Source organism: Antechinus flavipes, chromosome 2 (genome assembly GCF_016432865.1).
Source record: "Antechinus flavipes isolate AdamAnt ecotype Samford, QLD, Australia chromosome 2, AdamAnt_v2, whole genome shotgun sequence".
Taxonomy (NCBI): domain Eukaryota; kingdom Metazoa; phylum Chordata; class Mammalia; order Dasyuromorphia; family Dasyuridae; genus Antechinus; species Antechinus flavipes.
In genome coordinates this window covers 678,026,929-678,045,604 of record NC_067399.1, presented here as the reverse complement: position 1 = coordinate 678,045,604, position 18,676 = coordinate 678,026,929, and the positions used below count along the sequence as shown (strand labels likewise).

At 38.1% G+C, this 18,676-nt stretch overlaps 1 protein-coding gene across 1 annotated transcript; it reads right to left on the bottom strand.

The window, feature by feature from the left end:
* Positions 1-13,970: 13,970 nt before the first annotated feature.
* Positions 13,971-18,198, bottom strand: NPS (neuropeptide S). Its single transcript, XM_051973877.1, has 3 exons — positions 18,191-18,198; positions 18,013-18,100; positions 13,971-15,067 (listed from the first exon to the last, which is right to left on the bottom strand). Exons 1-3 carry the CDS (start codon positions 18,196-18,198, stop codon positions 14,888-14,890), a joined length of 276 nt encoding a protein of 91 aa, XP_051829837.1. The 3' UTR covers positions 13,971-14,887.
* Positions 18,199-18,676: the final 478 nt, after the last annotated feature.

Here is an 18,676-nt window from a genome sequence, read left to right as displayed (position 1 = left end):
TGACTTTATTTTATTATGTCAGTGTTTGACCAGGTAAAGAACAAAAGGTCAATTGTCTCCTCCTTCTGGACACCTTGCTTCTTCTGTCATTCTCTTTTACTTTAAGTATCTGGGAAGTAAAATAGAAAGAAATTGGGATGGGAAGAGGCAACTCTACAGTTTTTTTGCTTGTCAGATCAAGAGTGAGTGTTGATGGAGTGGATGGTGGGATGTCAGTGTGGGAACAGAAAGGCTATATTAAAGAGTTGTCTTTTAGCCCCCACAGTCAATAGGAAATGAAGTCCAGTCATTCTCTGACTGCCCCTTCTCAGACAGAGATTCATCTCCCCTGTCCCTCCCATGTGGTTCCCTTCCTCACCCACTCAAATATTAATGGGATTGAGTAATAGAAGTGGAAGTTTTATGGCTCTATCTGAGAAAGTCCCTCTACCGAAGGCTTCAGCAAGATAGGTGGCTGCCACTTCAAAAATAAATCTCACACAAGCAAGCTGCAAAAAGAGATGAACCCTTCTGACACATGCCTGGAATCATAAAGACTGGCTATTCACTAATTTAATGCTGAATTTCAACCTATTAGGTTTCTGCCTCTGTTTCTCTATTTGCAAATTCAAAATCTACTCTTAATAAGGGTTTTATTGATGAGATTTAAATTGTTATATTGCAGAAAACTTTCTGAAATGTGATTCACATTTTAAAATAAATGTTATATATCACCTAGGATACCTTCTTTTATATATGAGAAATCAAGAGTCATCTTGGGTTCAAGGCACTTGGTGAGTCAGTACTTGTTCAAAACTACAGTTCTTGAGGCCCCACCTGTATGTTTCCTTGATGAGTCAGCCAGAGGACAAAACAATAGATGTTTAATTAAGTAACATAACAGTGACAAAAAGTCACACCCACACACCCACACACACATACATAAATATTCTTCCGCACAGTGGAAAAGAAACAGGTATAGAGAATACATATAACCAAGAAACATGGGAAGGGCACACAGGTAGAAATGGCATTCAGCCAGAGTACATTCAGGGAGCACATATGGCCACTTCCACATAGAGAAAGGTCAACTCAAACCACCTGCACTCTAGAGCTTCTGGTGACCTTTGGCAATAGTGCTGTACTGCTCTCTGATGCTCCCTGCTGGATATCAGCATGAGCCCTCTGAGGGAGACCTTCCTGTGGAATGTCTGCATTGGCTTCTTAGTCCCTGTGCTTCCTTCTATTGTATTCTTCTGAACTTCAGTTCTGTGGGGACATCTTTTGGGCTGTTGGCTCCTACATCTTAAGGTTCAGGGTCCTAAAAGTCTCTTGATGATAAGGTCAGTATGTAGCCAAGGTAACGATTTTCATAACAACTAAAGGCAGCCCAGAGAGTGTTCCAGTTAAGATGAACAGAATCATAGAATTTGAAAGTTGAAAGGCATCTCAAAAGCCACCTAGTCCATAGATCATAAACCAAAGAAGTCTCCACTTTGTCAGTCTCCGCTTAATGACCTGCAAGGACACTCACTTTGGGACAGTTCCAACTAGAAGTTTTTTCCAAGGTTGTTTAGTGTTAGAATCCTAGTGTTAATTCAATGGAATCGATACAATGCTTATTGGTTCACACCTTCGAGGGAATCCTTACAAGGTGATAATACTGATAATACTTACAAGGTCATTAATACTGATAGAAACAATGCTTGTGTTCACACCTTTAGAGAGCTCATATAAGCAAGAAGCTCTTAGGGCCGGAGAGCACTCTGGGAGGAAACTCATAATCCTACTCTCGGATCCCACAATCCCTCTCTCGGAGAAGGAGCATAAATAGAGCTTCAGTGAGCCAGTCAAGTGAGTTCAGAGAGAAGCCCTCTCTCGGAGGCAAGACAGATTCATTCCACCTTCCACTTTTGTGCTGGCTGGAGGCTGAAGAAAGCAGAGGCAAAGAGCAACTGCAAGAGCTCTTGGAACCAAGCAGAAAGATAGACCTCTAAGAAAAACTAATCGGGCTATTTTGGAGAAAGCAATAAAAGCTCTGAACATTTGGGTGATTATTACTTTTAACTGAAACTAAGGCTGCCTCCAGAAAACCTCCGCAAGAAACCTGCTCCCAGAGAGAACCATCTTATATTATATTTTAAAGAAGAAAAACACAATAGTTTAGTCCTCTCAATTTTGTCCAACTCTTGGTGGCCAAATTTCCTTCCTTCCTTCCTTCCTTCCTTCCTTCCTTCCTTCCTTCCTTCCTTCCTTCCTTCCTTCCTTCCTTCTTCCTTCCTTCCTTCCTTCTTCCTTCCTTCTTCCTTCCTTCCTTCCTTCCTTCTTTCCTTCCTTCCTCTCTCCCTCCCTTCCTCCCTCCTTCTCTCTCTGTCTCTTTCTTTCCTTTCTTTGTTATGCTATCCCTCCTTTCTCCATTTTCTCCCTTTCACTAGTCTATTTAATGTCACTGATCCTCTTTAAAATGAAGGACTAACAACAACATTCCCATTTTAAAAAACAAATTCTCTATAACAGATATGTTTGGTCAAACAAAACAAATTCTTGTATTATACATTTCTGAAAATATATGTCTAATGTAGTATCTTGAAATTACTTATGCCAAAAGGTATGTATCATGTTTCATTAGTTATTTCTTAGTAATGTCTGACTCTTTATAAATCCATTTGGAATTCTCTTGCCAAAGATACTGGAATAGTTTGCCATGTCCTTTTCCAGCTCATTTTACAGATGAACAAATTGAAACAAAAAGGGTTAAATGGCTTGCTCAGAGTCACACTGCTAGTCCCTAAGGCCAAATTTGAATTTAAAAAGAAGAATCTCCCTGACTCAATCTGGCACTCCAATCACTGCTTCACTTAGCTGCCCTTTAATTTTTTCATAAAAAAAATCCTCTGGAATCAAAGATGATCCTTGCATTAATCAGAATGCTCAAGTATTTTATTTTTATTTTATGTTGTTATTATATAAATTGTTCTGATTTTGCCAGTTTTTCTTCTTAATTCATAAAAGTCTTCCCTGGTTTCTCTGAAACCATTCCTTTAATTTCTTATGACACAATGATATTCTATTAATTTGTGTACTATAATCTGTTCAGCCATTCCCCAATAGATGGGCACCCTCTTAGCTTCTAATTCTTAGTAAATCAAAAAGACTTGCTATATTTTTGTATGTATAGGTCATTTCCCTTTTTGTTTTATTTCTTTGGTGCATAAATTTATCAATATCTTTCTTCAATAAAGATACTCAGAAATGAACTTCTAGATGAGATCTGATGGAGAGAGAAAGCAGCAGAGCTAACACTTCCTCCCTATTGCTGAAAACTGTGCTCATCAATGTAGTCCCAAATTGCATTAGCTTTTTTTTGGCTTCCACATCACATAGCTGACTCAAATTGAGCTCAAGGACTACTCAAACCTGAAGTTCTTTTCCTAATCAATGTAATTTATCCTTCCCTCCTAGCTTATACTTGTAGCATTAGTTTTGTTTTTGTGTTTTCCACCCAAGTGCAAGATTTTACATTTATCCTATTTGAATTTCAGTTTATTAGATTCAGTGCTGATTTGTGACACACACACGCATATATATATATTTTATATATATATATATATATATTTTTTTTTTTTTTTTGCTGAAGCAATTCGGATTAAGTGATTTGCCCAGGGTCACACAGCTAGAAAATATTAAGTAGTCTGAGGCCAAATTTGAACTCAGATCCTTCTGACTTCTGGGCTGATACTTTATCCCAGTGCATCACCTAGCTGCGCCTCGCTTATAAATCTTTTTTAAAAATTCATTTTAAAGCGGAGATTAATAAAATTGAAAGTAAGCAAACTATTAAATGATTAAATTAATAAATAAAACTAAGAGTTGGTTTTATGAGAAAAAACAACAGAATTGATAAACCTTTAGTTAATTTGATTATAAAAAGGAAAGAAGAAAATCGAATTGTTAGTCTCAAAAATGAAAAGGTGGAACCTTTCACCGATGAAGAAGAAATTAGAGAAATAATTAGAAGTTATTTTGCCTCACTATATGTCAATAAATTTGATAATCTAAGTGAAATCTACAAAAATATAGATTGCCCAGGTTAACAGAAGAGGAAATACATTATTTAAATTGGCCCATTTTAGAAAAAGAAATAGAACAAGCTATTAATCAACTCTCTAAGGAAAACATTTTTAGAGCCAGATGGATTTACATGTGAATTCTACCAAATATTTAAAGAACAATTAATTCCAATACTTTGCAAACTATTTGAAAAATAGGGATTGAAGGAGTTCTACCAAAGTCCTTTTATGACACATATATGGTGCTGATACCTAAACCAAGTAGGGCAAAAACAGAGAAAGAAAATTATATAACAATTTCCCTAATGAATATTGAGGCAAAAATCTTAAATAAAATATTAACAAAGAGATTACAGAAAATCATCCCTAGGATAATACATTACAACAAAATAGGATTTATACCAGGAATACAGGGCTGGTTCAATATTAGAAAAATCATTAGCATAATTGACTATATCAATAACCAAAGTAACAAAGATCATATCATTATCTCAATAGGTGCAGAAAAAGCATTTAATAAAAACCAACACCCATTCCTATTAAAAACACTAGAGAGTATAGGAATAAATGTACTTTTCCTTAAAATGATCAGTAACATCTATTTAAAACTATCAGTAAGCATCATATGTAACGTTGACAAGCTAGAACCATTCCCAACAAGAAGAGGAGTGAAACAAGGTTGCCCACTATCACCATTACTATTCAATATTGTATTACAAATGTCGCTTTTAGCAATATAAGAAGAAAAAGAGATTAAGGTAGGTCATGAGGTCATGAGGAAGCCAAATTATTATTCTTTGTGATGATATGATGGTATTATTAGAGAACCCTAGAGAATCAACTAAAAAAACTAGTAGAAACAGCTCACAATTTTAGCAAAGTTGCAGAATACAAAATAAATCCACATAAATTATCAGCATTTTTACATATTACCAATAATGTCCAGCAGCAAGAGATACAAAAAGAGATATAAAATATTTGGGAATCTATGTGCCAAGGGAAAGTCGGGAACCATATGAACACAACTACAAAACACTTTCTACACAAATAATGTTAGCTCTAATCAATTGGAAAAATATCAAGTGCTCATAGTTAGGCCAAGCAAATATAATAAAAATGACAATACTGCTTAAATTAATCTACTTATTTAGTCCCATATCAATCAAACTCCCAAGAATTATTTTACAGATCTAGAAAAAAATAAAAACAAAGTTCATCTGGAAGTCAAAAATTTCAAGGGAATTAATGAAAAAAAAATGCTAATGAAGGTGGCCTAGTTGTGCCAGACCTAAAACTATATTATAAAGCTGTGGTTATCAAAACCATTTGCTATTGGCTAAGAAATAGAGAAATTTATCAGTGGAACAGGTTAGGTTCACAGAACAAAATAGTCAATGACTATAGCAATCTAGTGTTTGACAAACCCCAAGACTCCAGCTTTTGGGATAAGAATTCACTATTTGACAAAAACTGCTGGGAAAATTGGAAACTAGTATGGCAGAAACTAGGCATACCAAAATAAAGTCACAATGGGTTTATGATTTAGATATAGAGTGATATTATAAGCATATTAAAAGAATAATTTACCTGTCTATGGGGAAGGAAGGAATTTGTGTCCAAAGAAAAACTGGAACTCATAATTGAACACCAAATAGATAATTTTGATTATGTTAAGTTAAAAAAAATTGTGCAAACAAAATGAATGCAGACAAAATTAGAAGGGAAGCAATAAACTGGGAAAACATTTTTACATGTAAGGGTTCATTTCTAAAATATATAAAGAATTGACTCATTTATAAGAATTTAAGCCATTCTCCAACTGATAAATGATCAAAGGATATGAGCAGACCATTTTCAGATAAAGAAATTGAAATCATTTCTTGTCATATGAAAAGGTGCTCTACATCACTATTGATCAGAGAAATACAAATTAAGACAACTCTGAGGTACCACTACACACCTCTCAGAGTGGCTAAGATGACAGGAAAAGATAATGACGAATGTTGGAGCGAATGTGGGAAAACTGGGACACTGATGCATTGTTGATGAAATTGTGAACGAATCCAACCATTCTGGAGAGCGATTTGGAACTATGCTCAAAAAGTTATCAAACTATGCATGCCCTTTGACCCAGCAGTGTTACTACTGGGCTTATATCCCAAAGAGATCATAAAGGAGGGAAAAGGACTTACATGTGCAAAAATGTTTGTGGCAGCCCTGTTTGTAGTGGCCAGAAACTGGAAACTGAGTGAATGCCCATTAGTTGGAGAATGGCTGAATAAATTGTGGTATATAGATATTATGGAATATTATTGTTGTATAAAAAACAAACAGCAAGATAATTTCAGAGAGGCTTGGAGAGACTGACATGAACTGATGCTGAGTGAAATGAGCAGAACAAGGAGATCATTGTACACAGCAACAAGAAGACTAGATGAGGATCAATTCTGATGGACATGGTTCTCTTCAACAATTAGATGACTGGTGCCACAAGATCAATGATCTTGTGATGGAGAGAGCCATCTACACCCAGGGAGAAGACTGTGGGAAATGAGGGTGGTTCACAATATATATTCTCTCTCTTTTTGTTGTTATTTGCTTGCATTTTATTTTCTTTCTCATAAGGGGGAGAAATTGGAACATAAGGTTTTGCAAGAGTCAATGGTGAAAAATTATCAATGAATATGTTTTGAAAATAAAAAAGCTTCAATAAAAAAATTTAAAATTTTGAACTTAAGAAATAAAACAAGCATTTACATAACAAAATAAAATGGGAAAAAAAGAGGTTTGTATCTGAAACTGCAGGTTTATTACGTACAACTTATTATTTCTTTCAAATCTATAACAAAATTATCATGTAACTTTCTTTTTCTCCCTCCCTCTCCTCCTTCCATCCTAGAGATGTCAAACATTAGAAAAAATTATGTATAGACATTCATATCTATCTACCTCCCTATGTGTGTATGTACATGTACATATATTTATATATATATTGTATGTATATATATTTATATATAGACAGTTCTTAAAAGAATATGAGTTATGCTTTTTAACTATGTCATTGTTAAAGTGTTCTAGAGTGCAGAGCAGGACTGAGGGCAGGGAATTCTCCTAGAGACTGTTGCATCGCACCAATGAGATTGATGAAGATGAGAAAACTAAAAAATGATGGTTGTTTGCTGGTAGAATTTGGATAGGACCAACCCTTATGGAAACCAGTTTGATTGTTTTACAAATGAGATTGAAGAAGAGCACAAATTAATACAAGTAGGCAACTGCATTTTCCTTCATTCTCCTGGCCCACAGGCCTCCCTTTATTTTGTATCACAATCACAACAACGAATTGGGCCTCTGTGCTGTGTTCTGATCAGTACCTATCGTACTTGTCTCTCTACAGTTACATTACATGGAACAAGATTGATTCATCCTCGGTGGTCTGAGAGAAACATCCGATGCTTCTCCTGGCCTTCAGTTTGGCTCACTTTTCACTTAACTGCTTAAAAATCCTCTGCTCGGGGTTGTTTGCTGCCAAATTTGGAAGCAGATGAGAGGTCTCAGGTCATCAAGTAAAATCCCTTATTTTTTAGATGGTGAAGCGGGAACCAGTGAGTAAAAAGGACTTGCCCAAAGTCAAGCAATCAGCTGGTTGATGTTAGACTGGAACCCAGATATCCCAGCTCCCGAGTCAGGAATCTGCTCCAAAATGACAATTCCATTAACTATCATCTCTCCTGATCCACTGCATTTAGATAGGATCAATATTGGTTGATTCTTCTTATGGTACAACCAAGTATCCAAAGAACAATATTTTTAAAAGATTTAGTGACGGGCTTGTCACTCAAAAGCTAATTAATACTCAGCCCCTCCCCCCCCATGCTTCCTTAGTGGTCCATGCAGCGTTATGAGAATGCAGGGGAAGCCTCCCTTTGGGGAGGACAGGTACAAGAGCTGCCAAGAGCCTGCAGGTCTAAATGGGTCGCCCAGTACCACATAGGAAGAGTCTGTGTCAGTGAGATCACAGATACATTTCTTGGAGAAAAAGGAAGGAAGCCTTAATTTAGGGACATTTGCCAGCACTTGGGTAGAAGACAGGGGTGCATTTGTGGGAGCACTGGGATCTTCCCCCTTTCTCTCTTCCAGAGGGAAAGTCCCTTAGCTTACTCCATGTGCTGACAGACTCGGTTATTTCTTGTTTGTTGGGATGTCCAACTGTGCAGTTCCTTAGACTCAGTCTTCTGAAAGGGTTTTCTCTCACTATCTTCTTTTTTAAAATTTTTTTTAATTTTGAAAAAAATTTCTTTACAACATTATCCCTTGCACTCACTTCTATTCCCACTTTTTCCCTCCCTCCCTCTCCCCCCCTCCCCCAGATGGCAAGCAGTCCTATACATGTTAAATATGTCACGGTATATCCTAGATGCAATATATGTTTGCAGAACCGAACAGTTCTCTTGTTGCACAGGAAGAATTGGATTCAGAAGGTAAAAATAACCCGGGAAGAAAAACAAAAATGCAAACATCTCACTATCTTCAAAAATAAGTGTCTACAATTAGTCAGCACTCTGATAATATGGTACTGGAATGTTGTTGTTTTTTTTTTTTTTCCACAATAAGCCCTTAACAATAAGCCAGAACTCAAAACCATTTACATTATGATTTTATTTATAAAGCAAAGTATCTGGCCATGAATTGTTTCTCTGCTAAGATTTTTATGGTGCAAATTCTCTTTTTCATATGCTGTTTTCCCTGAGGTTAAAATATTTTCAATCTAGAAGTGGGAAGAGATTTTTTTCCAATTAGGCTTATGGTGTTTTATGATTCCAGCTCATCCATATAAATGCAAATAATGGAGGATCAAGAAGAGCCTCAAAAAGCCAAATCTTTTTTCATTAATCAGGCCCCTTCCTTTCGGTCAGACACTTTGGGGATGCAATATGCAAGATGGAATCACCAAATTCACCCCTGGGTTATTAATGCCCTCGCTGATTTTATGCTTTGTGGGTATAAATAATGTCTATCAAGCCATCTTATTAGTTTCCTTGCCAATAACATTTACAGGTTAAGAAAATATTAATTTTCTGGCCTATCTTCAATGAAGTTTTTTTTTCCAATTTGGTTAGGCTCTTTTATTTTTAGCTATTAAGCTTCATAGGGCCATGCACAGCCTATGACTGTGAGCTGGCAGAGAAATGAACAGAGGTTTTCTGTGCCTGGGATTTCAGATACTGAGAAGAAAATGTCCTTGAGGTAAGGCAAAGGTAGGGAAGTAGAAGACCCAGCGTGGGTCTTTTGATTCATTTTGAAGATATTCCTGGCAAGTTGTTACTCGATAAACATGCTGTCAAAAAGATATAAATAGTTCTCGAAAGAAGAAATGCAAACTATCAACAACCATGTGAAAAAACTGCTCTAAATTATTAATGAGGGAAATACAAAAATAAAATGATTCAGGTTTCATTTCACATGCATTAAAGTGTCAAGGATCATAAAAATAATCCATATTAGAAGGACTGGGGAAAGAAAAGCACATCAAAACACTATAGGCAGAGCTTGGATTAGTTGAACCAGCTGGAAAATAGTTTGGAATTGGCTGAGAAAAATGGCTAAGTGGTTTATGACCTTTTACCCAGAAATTCCACTAATGGGCATATGCATAACACAATAAGGTCAAAAAGAGAAGGAAAGTTTCACATACACAAAAATATCCATAACTGTATTTGTCAGGAGTAAAAACAAAAGCAAAACCAAAACCAAAACTGGGTTATAAAGGAGGAATCAGATGTAATTAAGTCATCCTACTGTATATAAAGTAAGTTATAAAAATTATGCCAAGGCATAATTGAATGAGTACCATATTTTTTGCCTTCTAAATGGATGGTGGAAGAGTAGAAAAAAGGGAAAAATTCAGACTTGAAAATAAAGACTTTTGAAAAATTATCACATGCTGGCAACTTGTTAAATTGTGAGCAAGTCTTAATCAATCAACCATTCAACCCCATGATTTAAATAAATTACAAAAAGTACTTGAATGAAATATAGTGAAATTTTGACAGAAGGCAATTCAGACTGGCTAAAAAAATGTGGTCATGCTTCCTGAGTAATCTAAAAAAGTAACATAATTCCAGATCAAGAGATTTTGAGATTCTGGTCACGGAGTAGAAGGAGTGGGGGCACTTTCTGAAGTTCAAAAGAACTGATGGCCTAGGAACGAGCAACAAAAGAGAACGGAAGTTAGGATGAAGCTGAGGGACCTTGGAGCAGAAGATTCAGGCACATCTCACCTGCTCGAGGACTGAGGGCAGGTCCCAGCAAAGGTCAGCCCTTTCTGCAGTTTCTGCTCAAAACCTGGCTAGTAGCAGACTAGTGGAGAGGAAATGAAAGGAGACAGAGAGACACAGAGAGACAAAGACAGAGACAGAAATAGAGGAGAAAGAAACAGAGGGAGACACACACAGAGAAGAGAGACAGAGACAGAAGAGAAATAGAGAGACAGAAACAGACACAGAGAAAGAAAGTATAATTCAAGTGTCATAAATCTGACATACATCATCTGTGTGACCATGGTCAAGCCACTTAATGTCTCCATTCTCTATACAGATCTCCATGAATTACAGGTGCAGAGAAAGTACTGACCTAATATTATAGAAAGGTCCTTAATGGGACCTATCTACCCACACCAATGACATCCCAGCCCGGGTCCGATAAAACAAAACAAAACAACCACAACCAGAAAAATGTCCATCATTTTCATTCCCCTGGCTCCTTCCAGCCCTAAAATGCTGTTCTTCATCTCCTCCTATTGCCTTCCCTGACTTCCATCACTTCTTAAAGACTCTTTTTGGATTCCCAGCACTTAGAATAGGTGCTTAACAAATATTTGACTATCTGATACTTGGAGAATGATTGAATAAGTTGTGACATATGAATGAGGTGAAATAATGCACTGAAAAATTATGAATATCAGGGATTCAAAGAAATAGTTTATGAATTATGAAGAATTAAATGGGTATCCAATGGCCACAGCAATGTAAAAGGCAGTAATGAGTCAATGAAGGCTACGCTCAGATCTCAGAGAACTGAAGATGAAGCCTGGGGCTCTCCTTTTGACAGAGATGTGATGACCTACAGCACTCAATAATCTGTGAACATGAAACAAGATTAATGCATCTGTGGTATTAGTTAACTCGTTTTCTTTATTAGAGGAGGTTCTGGGGAGTCATTATTGGGTATTTCAATAGAGTAAAAAGTCAAAAGTCTAAGTCTTACATATGATGTTTTTATTAGTATAAAATCAGTGACCCAGGTAAATAAATTGAACTAGATAATGAAGTCATAAAATAAGGTTGGAGACTTTTTGGATTTCATAGGGTCTATACTCAGAGGAATTGGAAAATTTATGGAATTATATAGATCATTCAAAGGCAAAAACTTTTTTTTTTTTTTTTAGAACCATTGCTCTCTGCCTCTTTTCCCTTCATCATCTGTCTTTTATAAGAGTTACCTCTACTTACTGCCTTTTCTTCTCAGTCTCACTCAGTCCTCACCCCTTTGGAATTCACTTAACAGTGAACCAGCTCAGTTGAAAGTTGCCAGTGAAGGCTTGGCCATGGCATATTTCAGTCTCCTTCAGAATAGTGATCCCGTGGCTTTCTGGGAAGTTGGTTTTTTCTGATTTCTCATACCTCTGCTTTGTCTCTGATGGATTCCCTTCCCTCTCCCATTCCTTCACTGTGGGGAGAATTATCCTTCTCTGATCCATCTTTCTTACTGCCATCTAATTCATTATCAAATAGAAGATGGCCCCTGAACTGATAGGATGGAATTGTGTGGTACATTAAGATTAGCAACAGGAACAGGGAATGGTTAACTTGGAAAAGAGTTGAGGATCCTGTCTTCAAGGACTTGAAAGACCAACATATGCAAAATGGTTTAGTTTTGTCCTGCTTGACAAAGCAGTCCTACAGGACGAGACTCGGAGCAATAGATGAAAAGTAAATTTGGTTTGGATGTCAGGAAAAAATTTCTAAAAATTACAGTTATCCCAAAGTGGAATCAGAATCCCCAGAGGTGACAGGTTCTCCCTTCATTAGAAATACTCAGGCAAAGGCACTTGTTAGGTGCATTGTATGGGTGAACCTTGTTCAAGTACAAATTTTCTGAGGTCCTTTTCAGCTCCAAGACACTATAATCCTAGGAAATCTTCAATGCTTTAAATATTCTTAGAGTTTCTAGCACAGAATTAGATGAGTCTTTATGTAAGAGGTTGATCAAAAGAATTTCCCAATTAACTCAGTGTGTTTATGGAGATTTAATTGTGTAGGACTCAAGAAATATTATGCCATAGTGAGCTGATTTGTTCATTAGCTCCTTGGTAAGAGTGCAAAGGACAGCTCCTGAGTGGTAATATTCATGAAATGATTTGATTACATAGAACTCTTAGAAAAAAATATATTCTTGTATGAAGAACTACTCTTTTCTGCCGCTATAAAAGATCTGACAGATCTGATGTTATTTTCCCATATTTTACTTTTCCCTTATATCTTCCCTCCGGAGTCGTACAGTGTGGCAGGATGCCCCACATCCTTCTGTACTATGATAGCTACTTCTTTAGTTGAGGTACACAGTAAATAGCATTTGCTTGCCCAAGTCCCTTGAGGCATTGGGAGGAGAAAGCTTAGACCTCAAATTCCTAACGTCCTGACTTTGTTTTCCTTTCTGAAACATGTCAGAGAATAGAGAATGGAAGTGGACTTTCTAACCCTGAGATAGCAGTAGTCAGGTCAGTGGTGGAGTATCAAGAGTCCATGCAGAGGCACATAAATAAAGCAGACATGTTCCTGCCCATACATCCCAAGAAGGGAGTTTGTGGACAATGTTCCTGAATCTCTGCCTCTTGTAGTGTAGAGGAGCCAAGGTTCCTAGAGGCAGCAAAATTCTAGCCTTTAACAGAAGGGGCAGATTGCCTGAATGATGTCCCTGTAGTCAACTTTGAGAACAACTTCAAATTGAAAAGTTCAAAAGGCTGATTTTTTAGAGAAAAAAAATTTCCCTTAACCCCTTAACCAGACAATACCCACATAGCCTTTATAGGCGGGAGCAGTAAAGGATTTTCCTTGAGATGGGGAGACCTATATTATTACTATATATGAATACTAATAATAGATGAGTAATTCATATTACTATATATGAGTACTCATCTATATATGAGTAATTTTTGTACAACACAGAGTAGAAAAAAAGTAAATTTGCTCTCTTGGGGGAAGTCCCGGTCATAGGATGTCATTACAAATTGAGGAGAGATCTCTGTGGGAGTTAGATTTTTTTTTTTTTTGGGGGGGGAGTTAGATTTTAACCAGAATCCCAGGACACTATTCCAATGGCAATCACAAGTTTTGTTATCATTTTAGGGAAAGTTATGGGCTACTGTAAATACTTTATGTGTTTTCTACATCTGTTTATGGGATCCTGCTAGCAGTTTTTGTGAGGTAAAAGAAGAGGCTATCATCTACCTAAAATGCACTTATAACCTAAAGTGTTTGGACAGGAGCTAGGAACTTTGAATTCATAACCTTACAAAATTCTCAGGGTAAATTCTCGTGGGGGCCCATGAGTTGAAAGGAATGCTGACTCCTGTGAGATCGGTTCCCCTGTTTAGATCCCATGAGTCCTAAATTTTGAGCCACAGGTCATGTCTATACAATCCTGTACATTTAAGGTTTCTACTCTGAAAAAGGAGGTTTGGTTAAGCCGTTTCTTGGGTTATGCGGCGGGAGAGGGGGATGCTTATTTGGGGGCTAAGAACTTAATGTTTTGTAACATGAGACTGAGACAGCAGTTAATTCTCCATCTTGTTCAGTATGTTGCTTTTCTATTTCAGATTTTGAAAGAAGCATTTTGCTCTTCCTCAGAATTAACCACACATTTATTTGCTTATATCCTAGTCTTTAATTCATTACACATTTAACCAATAGCTTTTTAAAAATGGTATAAAATAGAGGAGATCTAGATCCAGGGTTGCCAAGGAGCCCAGATGTTTCTTAAATGAGGCCTGATTTCCCATGATTCGCTAGACAGAGTCCATAAAACAGCCACACCAATGATGACAAATAAACAAACATTGCCTAATTTGGGTTGCTGCTTTAGCAAGCCCTGCCCCACCTCCCCCCTTCCTCTGCTCTTCCATCTTGTGATAAAGTAACAAATAGACTTCTACACAGTCAAATGATCATCTGTTGTTCTGGTATAATCACAAGTGCAAGGGGAAAGCAGGAATCAAATTGGGGCGTCCCTTGTGATGTCTGTTCCTGGCATTAATTGATTAACCGAAGAAAACATACCTATCCTTCAAGTTCGACTTTCTTTGATTTCCCAAGATGCTCTTAAAAATGAGATGATGCATATCTAGGGATTCAATTTCAGCTAAATCATTCAGAAAAAAACTGTATTAAAAAGCAATTAGGTCTTCACATATGGTCTTCAGTAGCCAATGACTCTTGGGTATTCAGCAGGATATTACGTCACTCTTTCTCATATGAGCTCAAAGTACACGTCCCAATTTAGATCAATGGGATACAATCGAATTAATTCACCAATCCATCCTCTTGGAATTAATGCAACCGTGACTCTACTCTCTGTCATCCTTACAAATCCACAAAATTTGGGAACACTACTGTGATAAATGGATATGTGGTTAATCTTGTTGTGGGATAAGGGGGAGCGTAAGGGGGGAAGTGTTTTCGTTATTCTTAATTATCGAAATCAAAGTGATTCTTTTTAGCACATTCATCGTGCCCTTTTGAAATTTGTTGTTTAAGTAGTTGAGCCTTTTTTGCATTGATTCACGATTTTGCTCTTCGAAAGGAAGTTTTTTTAATTCCTGTTCCAACTCCGTTGCGAAAGGACCTTTTCATGACACTCTTCATGAAAAATGGCTTTAGAAAAGCCAGCTCTTCACTCCTGTCCACTGCAGCTAAGCAGCTATTCAGCAGGATGAGAAAGTAATCAGATTTTTCAGACAGCTGGCAATTCAAATAAAAAAAGGAATTATTGCTTTAAGGCATTTTTCCACCCCCCACCCCCCAAAAAAGCAAGAGTTAGAGTTGAAAGTTTGTTTCATCATAAAAAGCAAACATTTCCAACACTTGAAATTACTCCATTTGATATAATCAACAAAACTGACTGCCTTTTAAATCAGCAGTTTTGTTGAAATGCAAGTTCTCCATCTATATACAGATTAATATTGTTATATTCCTGTGCTGTTTTTCCAACTGCTATTTGCATTTACAGTGACCAGCATGATTAAGACATAATTACATCGTTTCAATGACACTAAAAATAACACAGCTTTGAAGATTTTCAATCCTTCAAAAGATCTTAGATTTTCTTAGTATAATGATTCTCTTCTCTTATGTCACTCAAAAGTATATCAACTAGATAGTCATCTCTGGACTCCCAAAGTTAACACCTAGGAAGGAGCCCCTCTTCCTGTGACTGATCCAATGCAGATGCATTGATTTAGATTTGAAAAGGACTTTAATCATCCTCTATTCCAACTATCCCTCACTCAGAGAGGGAGAAACTGAGAATCAGAGAAATTAATTGAGCTGCCCAAAGTCCCCCAGTTAGTAAGTGGCAGAAGGAGGATTGGAACATGGTTCCTCTGACCCAGCCAGAACATTTCCTGCTACACCACAAAATGACCCATCTTCGCTCAACAGATCCATAGTCTATGGTTGGCCCAGATATAAAACCTTTCCACATTTTTACAACTAATAAGGTCTTACTTGCCATTGCTATAGACTCTGAGAATTCAAGGCTACTTTCATACCATAAGGAGGCATCTGAGGACTTAAGTGATGGTTTTTTTCAAGATAAATTATTACCGACATCCTTTGTTTTATATCACCTGATTTCTGAATATATTGCTCATTAGTAATGAAAAGATTTAAATTAAAAAATTAAAAAGAAGAGAATAAAATTAAAATTAAAAAAGAAGAGAAAAATCATTTTGGCAAAGCTAGCTGATGCATCAATAGTCTGATAGTCCATTCAATATTCCACATTCACTGTCCCCACCTCTGCAAAGATTAAAAAACAAGTAACAGAATTTTTTTAATTGACTCTCTGACCTATGTTATTTAAAAATACGATTCACCAACTTTTTATATAATAGTTTTTCTTTGTTATACTATCTTCCTCTCTTAATGTTTTAGTCTAATTGTCCTGTAGGGGGACTGAAGGTCAGGATGGTCACCTCTTTTGGGAAATCTCCCTCTGCTGTATAAAAATATTAGCTTTTTCTATTAGGAAAGGAGCGGTATACGTCCTGAGCCACCACACTCATTAGGGTTTCTCTCCTCTATAGTTTCAGAGTGTGTGCAATGCACCAAAGTAAATTCGGAAGAGGATAATTAGGCTGAAAAAACGATCATTGAGTAGAGCACTCTGAGCAAAGATGCTTGAGAAAGCACCTTGCCCAAGCAGAGCCCGGGCACTGCAAAAGCACCAAAGCTGGAAGCCATGAAAACCAGCCCCCACGGAGGACTCAAGACTCATTTTGCAGAAGATACACCTCCCCCTCCTCAATCTCTGACACACACACATACAGGAAGAGAAAGAGAGAGGGAGAGAGAGGGAGAGAGAGGGAAAGAGAGGAAGAGAGAGGGAAGAAGTGGGGGGGAGAGACAGAGACAGAAACAGAGACAGAGAGAGAGAGAGAGAAGGAGAGAGACAGAGAGAGAGAGAGAGAGAAAGAGAGAGAGAAAGAGAGAGAGAAAGAGAGAGGGAAAGAGAGAGAGAGGGAGGGAGGGAAGGAGAGAGACAGAAAGAGAGAGAGAGAGAGACAGAGAAAAAGAGAGAGAGAGACAGAAAGATTCAGAGATAGAGAGAAACAGAGAGAAAACAGACCGGGGGTGGGGTGGGGAGAGACAGAGAGAGACAGAGACACACAGAGAGACAGAGACAGAGAGAAAGAGCCAGAAAGACAGAGACAAAGATAGAGAGAACCAACCACATTTCCTTTTAAGCTATGTCAAGAAAGCATGGAAATGGAGAGTAAAGGAGATACTTGGCTCCCATGGACTTCTGGACCTCCCACCATGCATATCCATGCATATTGTTTGGGGAGTAATTCAGATCAAGGTTAGCCAGGATATCATTTTCAACCCTCCTTTGGTGAGTGCATTAAATGAGGCCGGGTAAAGAGGCTGCCCATCAAGAAGCAGAATATTCCGGAATTTGGACCAAGGGTTCCCAGGGACCACACATATGGGAAAGTGACCCGCGAGTCTTGGCCACATGCCCACTCTGCAGCCAAGACTGCCAGACGCAAACTTAGACGGCCTCGACCACAGAGACTGACATAGCTTAGAACTTCATCTATTTTGAAATTGGGGACCAGATGGCTTGGAGTCCCTCCATGGGTACTCACCTTCCCCAGAATACACATGATGCTTAAAGTGATAAAGCAAATGCCTGAGCATTAGTTTGGTGGCTTAACTTCCAGCTCTAGGAAGTGAATCTCTCTGTGGCCTGACCGCAGGGAAAGCTCTGAAGGGCCAAAATGTGGAGTTTTAGGTGATGTCATTCCAGATCAGGGAACCCCCCAATCAAGGTCCGAGGAGTCCAACTCTAGATTCTTCCTGGCTCCTCTATCACACACAACTTATTGGAGGGGAGATGGTTGGGAAAATTCTCTGACTTGAAAAATAAGATGATGTATGAAGAAGTAATGCCTGAAGCATTCATTTTCACCTAAAAGAACCCTAAAGTGGGCATTTCTGTGGTATTGTCTACATGGATAAGGGGCCAAACAGATTTTGAAAATACTCCCTGAATCTACTGAGTAAAAAACATAGTCACTTTACAGCCAGATCCTCGTGGTATTTTGACTGAAGACATTTCCTAAATGACAATCCCCAAGTATGACCAGGAGAAGGTTAAGCAGCAGAGAAAGGAGCCTTACCGTGGATGAAGGAGTCGGCTTGCAGCACAGCATCTGCATGGACGAAATCCAGAGGACCAGAAGAAGATTCAGTCTCAATGAGCTGCAAAGGGAAAAACATCCAATGAGTCGCCACCAGCCAGCATTGTCCGGTGGCAGTCACCCACCCCTTGCCTGGACAAGAGCACAGTCCTCTTACCTGGCCATGTTCTACCTGCAGAATCCGTGCCAGCCCACGGCTCTCTATGGCCAAATCCTCCCACTTACTGCCAGCCCTTCCTCGGGTGACCCTTTTATAGGAATCAAAATGTCACTGGCTCCCATCTTAAAGTGAGTAATTGGTCCTGGGGCGACCTTTTCTCCTAGTTAAGTGGCAGATGACGAGCGCTCAGTGGCAGAACCAACCTGCTTTTTGCAGCTGACATCCCTTCGAGTTTTGTCACTAAACAAAGTGTCTCCAAGTCCTTGACTTCCAACCCATCTCACGTCTGACAAAGGTCTTGGGAACTGTCAAAAGTATGGAGTTCACACCCTCCTCTAGGATGACATTACTCCCTGCCACGGGGCACACCCAGTCTGCTGCCCACACAAAATGAGGTCTCAGGAGAAGAAAGACCAACAAAATCTTTTCCTTGGCAACACACTCGAGTTAATTAACTGTCCTTCATCAGACTGTATTCTTTTC